Source organism: Acinonyx jubatus, chromosome E4 (genome assembly GCF_027475565.1).
Source record: "Acinonyx jubatus isolate Ajub_Pintada_27869175 chromosome E4, VMU_Ajub_asm_v1.0, whole genome shotgun sequence".
NCBI lineage: Eukaryota > Metazoa > Chordata > Mammalia > Carnivora > Felidae > Acinonyx > Acinonyx jubatus.
Genome location: NC_069395.1, coordinates 29,095,510 through 29,108,416, shown reverse-complemented (window position 1 = coordinate 29,108,416; position 12,907 = coordinate 29,095,510). Strand labels below are relative to the sequence as shown.

Genomic DNA, 12,907 nt, shown 5'->3' with positions numbered 1-12,907 from the left:
GTAGATCACGGAGGCGCCCGTGACTGCTGGGCCCCCCGCCCGGGAGGTGAGCTGCTGGCCCACCTTGTCAATGGACGCCTTGAGGAAATTGTCCAGCAAGAGACGGGCTTCGGCCAGGGAGCAGGAACTGATGACCACCGATGTGTCCGTGGAGTCCAGCTCCTCCTACGATGGGGAGGTAGAGATCCCTTGTCACTGAGACTGTCCCCCACCCCCCTCATCCCTTCTGCCTCCGCCCAGGCCAGGCCAGGCCCTGTGGGCACCTTGGTCTCCTCCAGCTGCACGATGGTGGCCTGGCAGTCGGTGATGCTGTCGTTGATGTAGTCAATGTTGGCTGCCAGCACCTCGATCTCCTCCGCCAGCTCCTGCAGCCCCTTCTCCTCCTCCGGGCTCTCAGCCTGCAGCCGCTCCCGCTTCCTCCGCAGCGCCTCCTGCAGGAGGAACAGCTCCTCCCTTTTCTGCAGGGAGGGTGATGGAGGACAAGCCTCAGGTTGCTGCCCAGCCCTGCCCACAGCTCCCCCCAGGTGGGGTCCCTGGGTCCCCCTGCACCTCTGGATTCCAGAGCAGGCGCAAGGAGCGAGCGGAATGGGGATGAGAAGGTCTGATGAGCTGGAGGAGTCAGAAGTGGCAGAGGACAGGCGGAGGAGTGCAGACGGGAAGGAAGGGGAGACGGGAGCCCCAGGCTCCTTGTGGTCAGGCCCACCTTGATGAGCCGCTCCATGTCAGCCTCCAGGTTGACAATGGTCATCCTCTGCATGACGATGTCAATGATCCTCCGCTCCAGGGACTGCCACTTGAGCCTGGCAGCCTTACTAAAGCTCTGGCTGGCCCCCTTCTTCTGGAACTTCTTTCTGGGAGACAGAGGCAAAGGGAATTGGTTGGGAACACTCCCTTTCTACATTTCCCTCCCCCACCCCCAGGTTCTCTATAGTATTTTGTAATTAAACAATGTTAATAATATGTTCTTTTGGGGGCAAATGCATGTTTTTTATCATTTTATTTCATCATGAAAAGTGTACTCTTTAATCCCCATCCCCCCACCACCTGGAAGGGAGCACTCTCAGCCTTTGTAGCTCCGTGGTCCCCCTCAGCCCTGAGTGACGGCCAAGGGGACCCGTCACAGGACCACACTTCCCCTGAGCTTGCCTCTCTCTGCTCCTGCCCCCATATTTCTGCCCGCTCTGCCCACGGAAGCCAGGGTACTGCCCGCCCGGCTCACCTGGCAGGGCGGGTGCCATTGACGGCAGGCGCAGGGTGGTCCCCCAAGAAGTGATTGATTTTGCGGTTCCACTGGCGCACGATGCTGGAGACAGAGCGGGCCCCTGATTCGGCCTCAGATGAGGTGGTACTGGCTGACACCTCAGCCCCCGAGTCCAGCATGGGTGGCTTCGGTCCTGCACGCCCCGCCACCCTCTCAGACATGGGCTTGGCCAGGCGCCTCAGTGCAGAAACCTGTGGCCAAGAAAAGAGGAACCCAGTGAGCAGGGCACCCGGGGACCTGTGAAAAGGCCCAAATTGGGGGGGAGGGGCCGGAAGGGGAGACTACAGGAGCTGCTCCATCCAGGGTGAGCTTGGGACTGAGAAAGAGCCAAGGGCTCTCTGTTTGATATGAAATGAATACAAGAGACTTCCACCTTTTGAATTAAGGTCTCAGGCCTTTGGGACCAGAGCCTGCAGCCTGTCTTCAGGCCTCGGCCCTCTTGTTGAGCAAGGCCCTACAGCAGGCCTCGCGCAGGCTCTGCTCCATCGTGTTTGCTGAGAGAAAAGGGAGAGCCAGGGCCACTGCCAGCAGGCACTTGTTCCCTCCCGGCTCTGGAGGAACTCAGGAGAAGGGGAACTGTGTCTCGCTCACCTCCTGGGTTTTCCTCCTCAGGACCATTTCCTGCTGCCGCTTCTGGGACTCCAGAGCTCGGATCTGAAACTGTGGGTGAGAGAAGGGGGTTAGGATCCACACTTTGGCCCCGCAGCCTGGTCTGCCCACCTCTGTAGGTGACGGCCTGGCTTTCGGGCTGATTCCTGTGTAGCCAAAACTTATTGATAAAAGGGGACGCGGAGTCTGGTTCCCCTTCCCGGAGGTCATAGTGCAGACCCTTCTCTCTGTGCAGGCAATTCCCTGAGCCTCTTCTCCACCGCACAGCAAGGGATCCGGGACTAGGGGGCTCGGGGCTGGATGCTGCACAGTTCCGGCTCTGGATTGCTGGTGACCCTGGGCAGGGTCCTGCCATCTGGGGCTCGGGTCCCCCATGCCCTGCGCCCCCCACCCCCAGACACTAGAGGGGCTGGACCAGAAGCCTGCCGTGCCCTGGTCCTTCCATGCCCTGCTGTGGGAACCGAGGGGCAGCCAGGCACACAGGGAGGCTGGGGGTCCCCAAGGGCTGCCCCGCACCTCTTGTCGCCGCTGTTCCTTCTTGAGCTGAGCAATCTCCCGGTTCCTCTTAGTCTCCACCAGCCGCCGCCGCTGCTGCTCTTCACGCATCTGCTTCATCAGGGCCACCTGGGATGGGCAGGCATGGCAAGGGTGAGGGGGTCTGGGCAGTGGGGGGCCCATACCCTCCGGGGAGCAGCTGGCTCTGGGGATGCTGGGCAGGGTGGTGGCCCGGGGCTCAGGGGTCTGCCCCTCCTCTTCCATGGTAGTTGAAGCTGCCCCATGCCCAGGCAAGCTGCCAGCCCAGATGTGCAGGTGCAATGACTCTGCCAGGTCTAATCCTGGCCCCCCACTTCCAAATGTCACAGCTCTTGGTGGCTTTTACCCAAACCTGGGTCCTGGGTCTGGCCCCTGGAGACCCAGCCCAGGTTGCTGGAGGCAGGTAATCCTACCTGGGTGGGGCACATTCCTCTCTCCCACTGACAACTGAGCTGCAGACAGGGCTGAGGTGGGGGTCAAGGCCACATATCAGGGCCAGGCTCCCAGTGACAACAATAAAAGCCACCACCATTTATCGAGAACATGCAATACGCCAGGCACTGTTCTTGTGACAGTCACATGAGAGAGGCATTACCGTTCTCGTTTTATAAATAAGGAAGTGAGCCCCAGAGAGACCAATGACTGAGTCATAAAACTGGTAATAAACGGTCAGAGTTTTGGCCCCGGTCATTTTGTCCCCAAACTCCAGCTGTTACTCTAGCCCCAGGGAGGACCGCATGCCAGTTCAGAGCAAAGCCAGTGATCAAAGCTTGGAAAGCCTAGAACCTGGGGTTGTCAGAGCTGTGACAAAGGCACAGAGAGCATCATCATAGTGGCCAGAGATGGCCCAACATGATAGAGAGCTTGTGCCTGGGACCTCACAGCATCCGCCCCCTCCTGCCAAGTGCTGGTGGCCAAAGAAGGACAGGGCAATGTACACGGGGTTTTAGACACTTTCCAAGTGACAGGGTAATGAAAGTCACACAGAGCTTGATCCTTCTCTGCCACTGAGGCCTCAGACATCTCCAGGAATGTCACCAGCCTGCAGTGCCCTGAAGACAGTCTCGAGTAGAAATGGCATGGGAGGGAAGGAGGCTCCAAGGGGGCTGGGGGCTGGGAAGGTTGGCTTCTCCCACAGAGGGCAGGCCCTGCAGGGGTGAATCTGTAGAGGAGGGCTGGCAGCTGCTGGGTCTTCAAGGTCAAGAATGAGTTTTTTCCCAAAGAACTGGCATTGAGCAGACAGCCCCGGGCTGACCTGAGAACATGTTAGAAGCTGTGTGCAAACCTGAGATGGCACCTGCTGGGGTCAGGGGTCAGAGGCTTCCTGGGGAAGAACTGTGTACCCCTAGACAGAAGCCCACCCACCCAACTTCACATGTGTGGCCAAGTTGCACAGAGGGGAAGGTCTCAGAAGGGGCAGGCATATCCCAGGCACACAGCAGTGCGGACATGGGTCACAGTGCCTGAGACCAGCATTGCTCTGTACATCTGAAGTAGGAGGCATTGTCTCATCTCCCAGGAGACCCTGGGGACCGTGGACCCCACATGGGTTCAATTCTGTGAATCACACTGCAGCTGAACCGAGGCGGGAGGGTTCTTAGACACTGGCTCTCATGGCATCAGGTTAGAACCCGAGGTTGCTGCACCATCTGTCCTTCTAACAGAACCCTGGGCCCTGCTGGGGCACCCCTGGAAGGTTCTTTTCTACCTCTAGCCAGGGCTCATGAGAACACAGTTAGATGGGCAGCTGGCTGAAGGGCCCTGGCAATCCTGAGACTGAAATGCAGGAAGACTGGTGGGTCCTCGGTCCTTTGGATATCCTGGACATCATATTATTTCGCCAGACTTCCCTTACGAGGCTCTATTTAGGGTCACCCCAGCTAGGATGTGCACTGGCCAGCTCAGGCTGCAGGGGCGTTAGCCAGTGAGCCTCCAGGGAGACACAGAGTGAGGACACAGATACACCGCCCAGGAGCGCCTACACAACACAAACCTTGATGGGTGCGCTGCTTCCCCCAGGGAAAAACCAAGGCCCCCTGGTCACTCCCTTCTACACCACCAGAGGGCACTCCTTGGGACCAGGTCAGGCCAGCCAACCTGAGTAAAGCAACAGCCTGGCCAGGCTGATGGAGCCCCTGGATCTGTGGCCCAGCTGAGGCTGGAGACAGAGCGTGCCCGGGAGAGGTGGCCAGGACTACCCGATGGCTCAGAGCCCACCTCCTCTCAGAATGCATCACTAGCGCATGGCCTCCTTCCTCTGCACGCAGGTCAACACATGAGTCAGCGGTGAGGCCACAGTTACTAACAGCTCCCCAAGTCCATACTGCTGTCCCATCAGCCTGAAGCACCTTTGGTGCTCCCATTTCTGAGGCCAGCCCTCCACAGCTTGCTGGGACGGCTGCCAATGCCAGGTTTTGCGAGGGGGTCTAGCTTCAGGGCCTGGCCCAGGGCTGGGAAGAGCTGGAATGCATGAGGGGCTAAGGGCCAGGGTAGGACAGCAGGGCCAGGAAGGCCAGGGGGAGGGAGGACACGAAGGGAGTGTGGAGGTGCCGGGCCGCAGGCCAGAACAAGAACATACTCAGACATCGGAGGCAGAAGACCTGAGCCAAGAAACCAGAGCTTCAGGGGCAGACTCCAGGCCCCAGAGACTAAGTACTCTGGGTGACGGCAAAGTGGAAAAGGCACCATGCCACACAGGACTCAAGCTGGCTTAGGAGGCAGAGAAGTGAGTTTGAATCCCAGCGCTAACTTTGGGTAGCTGGAAGGGACCTCTCTGAGCCTCACTTTCCCATGCACGAAATGGGAATAATAATAGGGCCTCCTTCATGAGGTTCTCCTGAGTACTTAGTATGCTCATGCATGTGAGACCACTAGCCTAGAGCCTGACCACAGTAAGCATTCAGACAACAGTAATGATTATTATCACTGTAGGCCAAGGCCTTGGGAGGACTGGGGGCAACTGTGGCGCAGTTTCCTACCACAGGGGGCAGTGTTGAGCAGCGTCCCGCGAGTTCCTCCCCTGCCCCTCTACTGGGAGAGGTGGCTTCACCCTGGACCGTGAACCCGGCTCAGATGACAGTGTCCAGGGCCAGGACGGGCTTGAATTACGCAATGCTGTGCGTCGGGAAGATTTCCACGCTGATAGCGATGGTTATTTTTAACACAGTAAGTGGATTCTAAAAGGACGTCCCACCGCAACCCCTCAGCCCTGCTGCGCACCCCCTCGGCCCTACCTTGGCCTTCTTCATCTCAGCCACCTCGGCCTGCAGCTTCTTCAGCTCCCTCTCATAGCGGGACTGGTTTTTGAGCAGCCGCGCGTGCTCCTTCTGTGCGGCCTGCAGCTTCTGCAAGTCTCGGTTCATCTCCCGCAGCCTCTTCTCATAGTCCGCCTTGATCTTGTTGGCCTTCTCCTCCGTGTAGCACTCCATGGTGCCTGAGAGCAGCAAGAGGCGGCTGTCAGTGCTGTGTCAGCTTCGGGCTCAGATGGTGGGGGGTGGGGGGCGGGAGCCTGGGTTCTAGTCTCACTGCGGGACCCTGAGCAAGTCACACGCCTCTGTGTGCCTGTTTCTTATTTAAACACTGAAGGGATCAGACTGGAAGATGCCAAGTCCCCTTCCTGCTCTGACTTTCTACTGGACCTGGAGGGGGTGTCTGCATCTCGAGACCTCTGAGCCTCCTGGGAGGGTCCTGTGGGCCACTCCTGCTGGCTTAGCTCTGACCCATAACTAGAGGAAAGAACCAGGCCAGTGGGAAGGAAAGAGCTAGTACGAAGACAGTGATGCGGGCCAGAGCAGAAGGAATAAACTGATTTCTCTACCCTTGACCTTTGGTGCCCAGAATGCGCACAGGCGTCCCCTTGGGGATGTGCAGCAGATACTTCAAACTTAACAGGCACAAGACCAGACTCCCAATCTCTGTCCCCCTCACCCCAGCAGGCTTCCCCTTCTCAGTAGATGCCATCACCATCCTTCCAGAAGCTTGAACCCTGGAGACACTTTTGGCTCACCTTATGTCTTCTACCCAGTCAACAAAAGCTTTTTTCTCTACCTAAAAAATGGATCCAGAACTGGACCACTCCTCAAGCCCATGTTGTCTAAATCCTCTTTCACCACGGTTATTTATTTCTTCTTTGCTGTCTTTATTTATTTCTTCTTTGCTGTCTTTTTTTGCCCCAATGATTCACCAGAATCTTTTGTAACAGTTTCTAATTAATCTTAAGCTACCACTTTCATTCCCCTCCACATCAGCCAGAGTGTTCTTCTCAAAATGCTTTTAAAATCTACATCACATCGCTCTCTCCAAACTCCACACCCTCCCATCTCCCTCAGAGAATAAAGCAAGGTCCTTCCAGTGACGGACACGACCTGGTCCCGTCTTTCTTGTCTCATCTCTTGCCACTTGCCCCCTTTCACCGTGTTCCAGCTGTCTGTCCCTTGTCGTTCCACCAACACGCCAGGCACACTCCCACTTCAGGGCCTTGGCATCTTCTGTTCTCTGCCTGGAATGCTCAGCCCTGTGCTCATTCTGCGCTGGCACTCCCTCACCTCCTTCAAGTCTGCTCAGATGTCACCTCCTCCGTGAAGTCTTCCATGACCATCCTTTATAAAACTCTAACCCGCTCCCCAACACTCCCTGACCTCCTTCCCTGCTGTATATTTTTTTCTTGGTACTTATCAGCATCGGACATGTCACCCACTCTGTTTACTTATCGTATTTACGTCTGTCTCTGCCCATCAGAATGTACACTTCGTGATGCAGGGATTTTGCTCACCCCAATATCTCTAGGACCTAGAACAATGTCAGCTCTATAAGACAGAGTCAACAAATGTTTGCTGAATCAGTGGATGAATGAGTGAAACAGTAATTGAATGAATTACTGCTAAAAAGCAGTATAAAGAAGACAGAATGTGACAAGTAGATTTGTAAATAGGCTCGAAGGAAAATGCTCCAGGAACTGAATGCAGAAAAAAAGCTGAGGAGCATCAGGTCCATGTGCCTAGGGAAATAAAGGATTCTAATACCAAAGATGCCAATAAAAGAATAATAAATGTAAAATGTAGCACGAAACTAGGGTTAGACCTAAGACATTGATGACAGTGGGTCAAAGGGCCACAGTCCATGGGTCAGAAGCCCTTGCCCAGGAGACCAGGTAAATCCCACAGGTGCCAGCTGCTGGGCGGGGCTTGTGACAGTGGAGGGAGGGGCCTCAGGGGAAATCGAGGGCGGGGTGGTGGCCTCACTGAGGTTCTGCAGCACGCGGTCTCGCTCCAGCTGCGTGTCTCGGATCTTGTTCTGCAGGAGAATCAGCTTCTCCTCATACTGGTGCTTGAGAGTCTGCAGCCGCCGCTGGCTGTTCTCCAGCTCGTCGATCAGTTTCTGCTTGATCTCGATCTCACATGTCAGGTCGGCCAGGTCTGCCTGGAAGTTCACCTCTGTGGGGGCAGAGACAGGCTCAATCCAGTTCCAGGGGCTTAGGGCCAGATGGGGGCGCTGGGGCTTTCCTTTGGTCAGCCGCGCCCAGTTAGCGAGCAGAGGCTGGAGGGAGTGATAAGTCCCATGGTGGGTAGGGGCTGCCGGATGGGGTGACATATTTGAAGACCAGCCTCAGAAATTTGAGGCTGGCCCAGGAGCTGGGGGGGGGGGGTGGTCTAGGCATCCCACCACCCCTGTTGTGCCCCAGAGGCCAACGTCTACCTGTCATAGACGGCATGGGACCCAGCCGGGGTGGAGGAGGAAGGCTGTGGGTCAGGAAATGGCAGCAGGGCAGAGCTGATAGGGTGGGTGCCCCCACTTAGAGGAGTGGGTTTTAGCACCGGCCAGACCTACATTCAAGGCCTGGTTCTGCATCTGCCGCGCGGGGGGGGTGGGGGGGAACTCCTAACATCTATGCACGGGGTTGTAGTGAGAACTGAACGACCCAGGCCAAAGGTCAGCAGTTCCCGGCATATAATGAGCATTGCCATCCTTAATCACTACTATTGCCTTTGTTGATGGTGGTGGTGGTGATGGCGATATCACATCTGGGAGTTCCAGGCCCTGGACATCCACACTCTTTGAGAACTCAGTTAAGGCCTGACCCCCTTAAGAGGGGCCTGACCTCCCCTCCCCGCCACCCCCCCACCCTCCTCGGGGCATCTGGCTCAGAGACTTGAGTCTGGAAGGTCCGCGCAGTTTCTCTGGGCCCAGGGCTGATGGGCAGCCCACCCCGCGCACCTACTACTCCACGTGTCGCTTCCCCCTGCCCCAGCCCAGGCACACGCACCCTTCTCGTCAGGGTCTGAGTCCGAGTCCACCAGGCTCTCCTCACTGCCCGAGTCCTCGTCTTCATCCTCACGCCCCTCCTCCTCCTCACAGCCACTCTCGTCTCGCTCTTCCTCCTCCTGGGCACCAAGCACCATTAGGGGAGGCCCGCGGACCCTCCTCACTCAGGCTGGGCCTGGCCTCGGGGAGGGGAGTCCAGAAGCAGAGGGAGTCTGGACAATGCCCCAGGCGTGTCAAGACGGTGGGGAACGGGGCAGACCAGGCTCAGGGCCCCTTGTGCCGACCCCTAGTCCTGAAAGAGTACCACCCGACTCCCCCAGCAGCCTGAGCAGAGCCCCCCGGGGACAGCCTCCCCACCCGGCCTCACCCGTTTGGAATGAGGTGGGGGACTGAGGGATGGAGAATGCCAGGGCAACCAGTTAGCCATACAAGGAAGCTCCGGGATCAACTCAACTGGGGGCAGACCTAAGCCCCTCTCCCATCCTGCCAAGGTAGCCATGGGGACCCCTCTGCTCAGTATGGATGCAGGAGTGAGCACGTAGAGGGGAGGGGACAGGGACGGTCCCTCACCTCCTCAGCTTCATTCTCGTCGGTCTCCTCACTGTTTTCCTGTTGGAGTTTTGCCCTCTTTTTGAAGGCCTCCTTCTCTGGACTGCCCAGGAGTGAAGGGTGGGCCAGGTTAGCTTTGAGCGTGTGGTAGGGGGTGGTAGGGGTAGGATAGGGCAGGAGGATGGGGCTGGGTTCCTGTTCTGCAGAGAATGTGGCTACTCTTCTCTGCCCCCAATCTAGAATTAACCCTGCGTAATCTCCACCCTCCCTCTCCCCGGGGGAAGGTGCAGCATTAGAGAAAGGAGAGTGGCTTCTGCCCAAAAGCCTGAGCAAAAGTGCTCAGAGACTTCCCAAGTAGCCCTGGGGCAGCTCCCCGCTAAACACAGGCAGGTGGCAGGGCTCCTGCAGAGCCCGCCGGGACGTGGGGGCTCCCCACTCACCTCTTTCTCCGCTGCCTGACCTCCTTCTTCTTGAGCCGCTCCAGGTCCTGCTTGGCCCTGCGGATCACCTCAGAGGCATCCTCCATGGAGCTGGCCGGGCTGCCCCCGAAGGCGGGAGCCCCCGGAGATGCACCCAGTGAGTAGGGGCTCCGAGCTGAGGCCCGAGACAGGCTGCGGCGCAGGGACTCATTCATGGCCTCGCTCTCCAGGAGCTTCGTCCTGCATGGGGAGAGTAAGTGGTCGGGGCCAGGTAAGCTGACATCGCCCCGGGCTGTGGTCCAGCCCAGGCCCTCTGCCGTTCCCAGATATGCTGGGGCCTACTCACCGCAGCTCCTCAATCTCCCGGATGTAGTTCTGGATCAGAGTACCAATGGCCTCATTGCCATCACCTGGAGGGGGAAGGGGGCAAGGAGAGGGCAATAAAGAAGACAAGGAAGGGTAAGGACTTGCGGCTCAAAGCTGGTGGTCTTGTACCTGTGCGTCCAGTAGGACAGCACACACGGACCTTTCCCAAAAAGGAGTCCACATCAAAGAAAGATGCGTACGTGTGCACAGATATACACAAGCACTGTTGGTAAAAGCACGAAATCGGAAACAACCGAGGGCCATCCGCAGGCACTGCTGCCGATGATCGGCACATATGGAACACTGTACAGCTTAAAAGAATGAAGTAGATTTATATGTTTAATAAAAGATCTCCAAAGCATAAGGCTAAGTGAAAATGGGAAGTCGTAGGACAACACATACGATCTCACATACAGAAAAAAGGCAGTATATATTCACACACACATATGTGTGTACGTCCATATGAATACATAGCCACACTTGGAGCAAAGGTATGGGAAAATATGGGAAAATGTGCCCAGAGCTACCTCTAAGAAGTAGAGAAGACACGGAATGGAGACTTCAGTGAGAAGGGATTTTAACCTCTACTTTATGCATGCATGTTAAGCAAGGAAGACGTATTCATGTATTACTTGTGTCGTAAAAAAAGGTTTAAAATCAATTGGAGGGGCTCCTTGGTGGCTCAGTTGGTTAAACGTCTGACTTCGGCTCAGGTCATGATCTCACAGTTCGTGGGTTTGAGCCCCGCATTGGGATCTGTGCTGACAGCTCAGAGCCTGGAGCCTGCTCCGGAATCTATGTCTCCCTCTCTCTCTGCTCATGCTCTGTCTCTCTCTCAAAAATAAATAGACATTAAACAATTTTTTTAAAGTAATAGATAAAAAAATAAATAAAATCAATTGGAAAAAAAATGCTTAAATGCATCGATCTGTGTGTGGATTGGTCAGCTAGCCCAGCCTCCCTAATGTCCTGGGGTGGGTATGGGGAGAAGGAGCCCCAGCCTGTTGGTGTCCGAGCTGGCCTGGTGCACCCCAACTTACCGGCCTTGGCGAGGAGCAGATTGGCCTCCTGGCTCATGAGATGGGTGACGCGGTTGTTGATGGCATCGATGGCCTCCTGCATGGCCTTTACCCGCAGACGCAGCGCCCCATTCTCCTTCTGCAGCATGGCATTCTCCCGGAACAGGTCACTGTAGCCCTCGGCACCGTCCTCTCCGATCACCCTCTTGCCCTGGGAGGAGGGGCAGGCAGGGGGTGGTCAGGTGCCAGAGCACGTAGTGCGGGGAGGGGTTGATGATGCACATGACAGTGCTGGTGGTCTCCCCCTGCCTCACGTTTTCTAAAACATAGCTCCTGTCTCCCAATACTCTCCTTGACAACCAGAAAGTCCAAATTCTATAGCCAGCCATTCCAAGCCTCCCCTATTCTTACCTTGACTTACCTTTCCAGCACCTACCTTCATACCACCATAAGTGCTAACCCAAGGGCCAAAACCTCAAAGGGCCCAGGCAGTTGGCATATATGAGTAAATTAGTCTGGGTACAAGACAACAGAGAGTGTGGGGACTGGAGCTAACAGAGTCACAGACTCAGTCTAAAAGGGAGCAGCAATATGCTACCCCAACCAACTTAGTGCTCTGTTATTAGATGTTCAACTTTTTCAGGAAAAACTGAAATTTCCTGATTTTCAGAAAGGCAGACAACAAAGCTGTATTCTTTTAAAACAAAGGGCAAGCCAAACCAAAACCCATTCGTGTACCAGATGCAAGCCACGGGCTACTAGGCAGCCACTGATTTTGCCTCAGTCATGTGGAATTAGGCACTTCCCCAAGAAGCACCCATTTTTTCCATCTCTGTTCCTTTGCACATGGCTCGTTTGCATCCTAGAACGCCTGGTCCACTTGCTTTTGATGATATCTCATTCACTTTTCAAAATCCATATAAAAGGCCCCCGTCTCCATGCGGCCTTCCCTGACTGGCCACCTGAGCGAGTAGGGCCAGCTCTCTCCCCTGCCCTGCCCCCAGGCACACTGGACTACTCATGCGGTCCCCATCAATTCTTCTTCTGTACCAAAGTCTAGGAGTCTCATCTGGTCCAACGTAGCCTATTCAGCGGACATGAAAACACCCAGCAGGGCGTCCATCCTGTGCTTAAGAGCTATGCAACAGAAGCTGAGTTCCCTCCTTTCTCTTAGTATGCTAAAACCCTGGGGGCTCTGACCGTGCTCACTTCACCCAGGGAAACCCCTATGCACAGAGCCGATACTCAGGACGTGGTGGGGACATGGTGGGGAGGTGGTGGCGGGGTGCGAGGGACGCTGAAGAACAAGGGCCCGCCACGCCCAGGAGTGTGCTCACCGCCTTGTACTCCATTAGCTCCATCTGTAGGCGCGCGATCTCGGCCCGCAGAGCGCTGATCTGCTGGCTCGTCTTGTCCTGGTTCACCACCACCTTGTTCTTGATGTTGCGGGCCCGATTGGCATACTTGAGCGTGTTGAGCGTCTCCATGAAGTCCCGGTCTGAGGGGCTCACACAGGCAATCATGATGGTCTGGCTGGGAGGGTGCAGTAGGAGAGTGAGGTTCGAGGGGCACAGCCAGGCCCCCAGAAGCATCGCCTCAGGGCGCAGCTCCCAACCCATTCCCCTACTGCCCTAAGGCCCTAAGGCCCTGGGCATTCACCAGGGCAGAACCTGGGATGTGGGGCTCCGGACCACCTGGCCAAGGGCTTCCTTCCAACGGTGGTAACCCACAGTGAAGGCGGCTGGCAGGTTGTGATATATCACCGCCAGTCACAGCTCTGTGTCTGCCTAGTAGTTCCCATCCATTACCCCATTTGGGCTCTGTCACTTTGAGACTATCTCTCCCGGTTGCACAAAGAAGCTGAGTCTGACCATGTTGGCTAGAGGTCA

At 56.3% G+C, this 12,907-nt stretch overlaps 1 protein-coding gene across 6 annotated transcripts in view; it reads right to left on the bottom strand.

Annotated features, from left to right (window-relative positions):
* The window catches only part of KIF21B (kinesin family member 21B), a 49,978-nt gene that overhangs the window by 18,703 nt on the left and 18,368 nt on the right, over window positions 1–12,907 (bottom strand). For all 6 annotated transcript variants that reach the window (XR_008292992.1, XR_008292993.1, XR_008292995.1 and 3 more), the window contains 14 exons: window positions 12,356–12,551; window positions 11,040–11,229; window positions 9,980–10,043; window positions 9,655–9,873; window positions 9,236–9,317; window positions 8,667–8,784; window positions 7,645–7,836; window positions 5,638–5,837; window positions 2,387–2,494; window positions 1,853–1,921; window positions 1,220–1,452; window positions 704–851; window positions 264–458; window positions 64–165 (listed from right to left, as the gene is read on the bottom strand). Coding sequence is in view for 2 of the 6 variants with exons in the window: in XM_053208917.1 (XP_053064892.1) it covers window positions 64–165; window positions 264–458; window positions 704–851; window positions 1,220–1,452; window positions 1,853–1,921; window positions 2,387–2,494; window positions 5,638–5,837; window positions 7,645–7,836; window positions 8,667–8,784; window positions 9,236–9,317; window positions 9,655–9,873; window positions 9,980–10,043; window positions 11,040–11,229; window positions 12,356–12,551 (2,116 nt within the window). In the remaining 4 variants the exon portion in view is untranslated. The remainder of the gene's footprint in view (window positions 1–63; window positions 166–263; window positions 459–703; window positions 852–1,219; window positions 1,453–1,852; window positions 1,922–2,386; window positions 2,495–5,637; window positions 5,838–7,644; window positions 7,837–8,666; window positions 8,785–9,235; window positions 9,318–9,654; window positions 9,874–9,979; window positions 10,044–11,039; window positions 11,230–12,355; window positions 12,552–12,907) is intronic.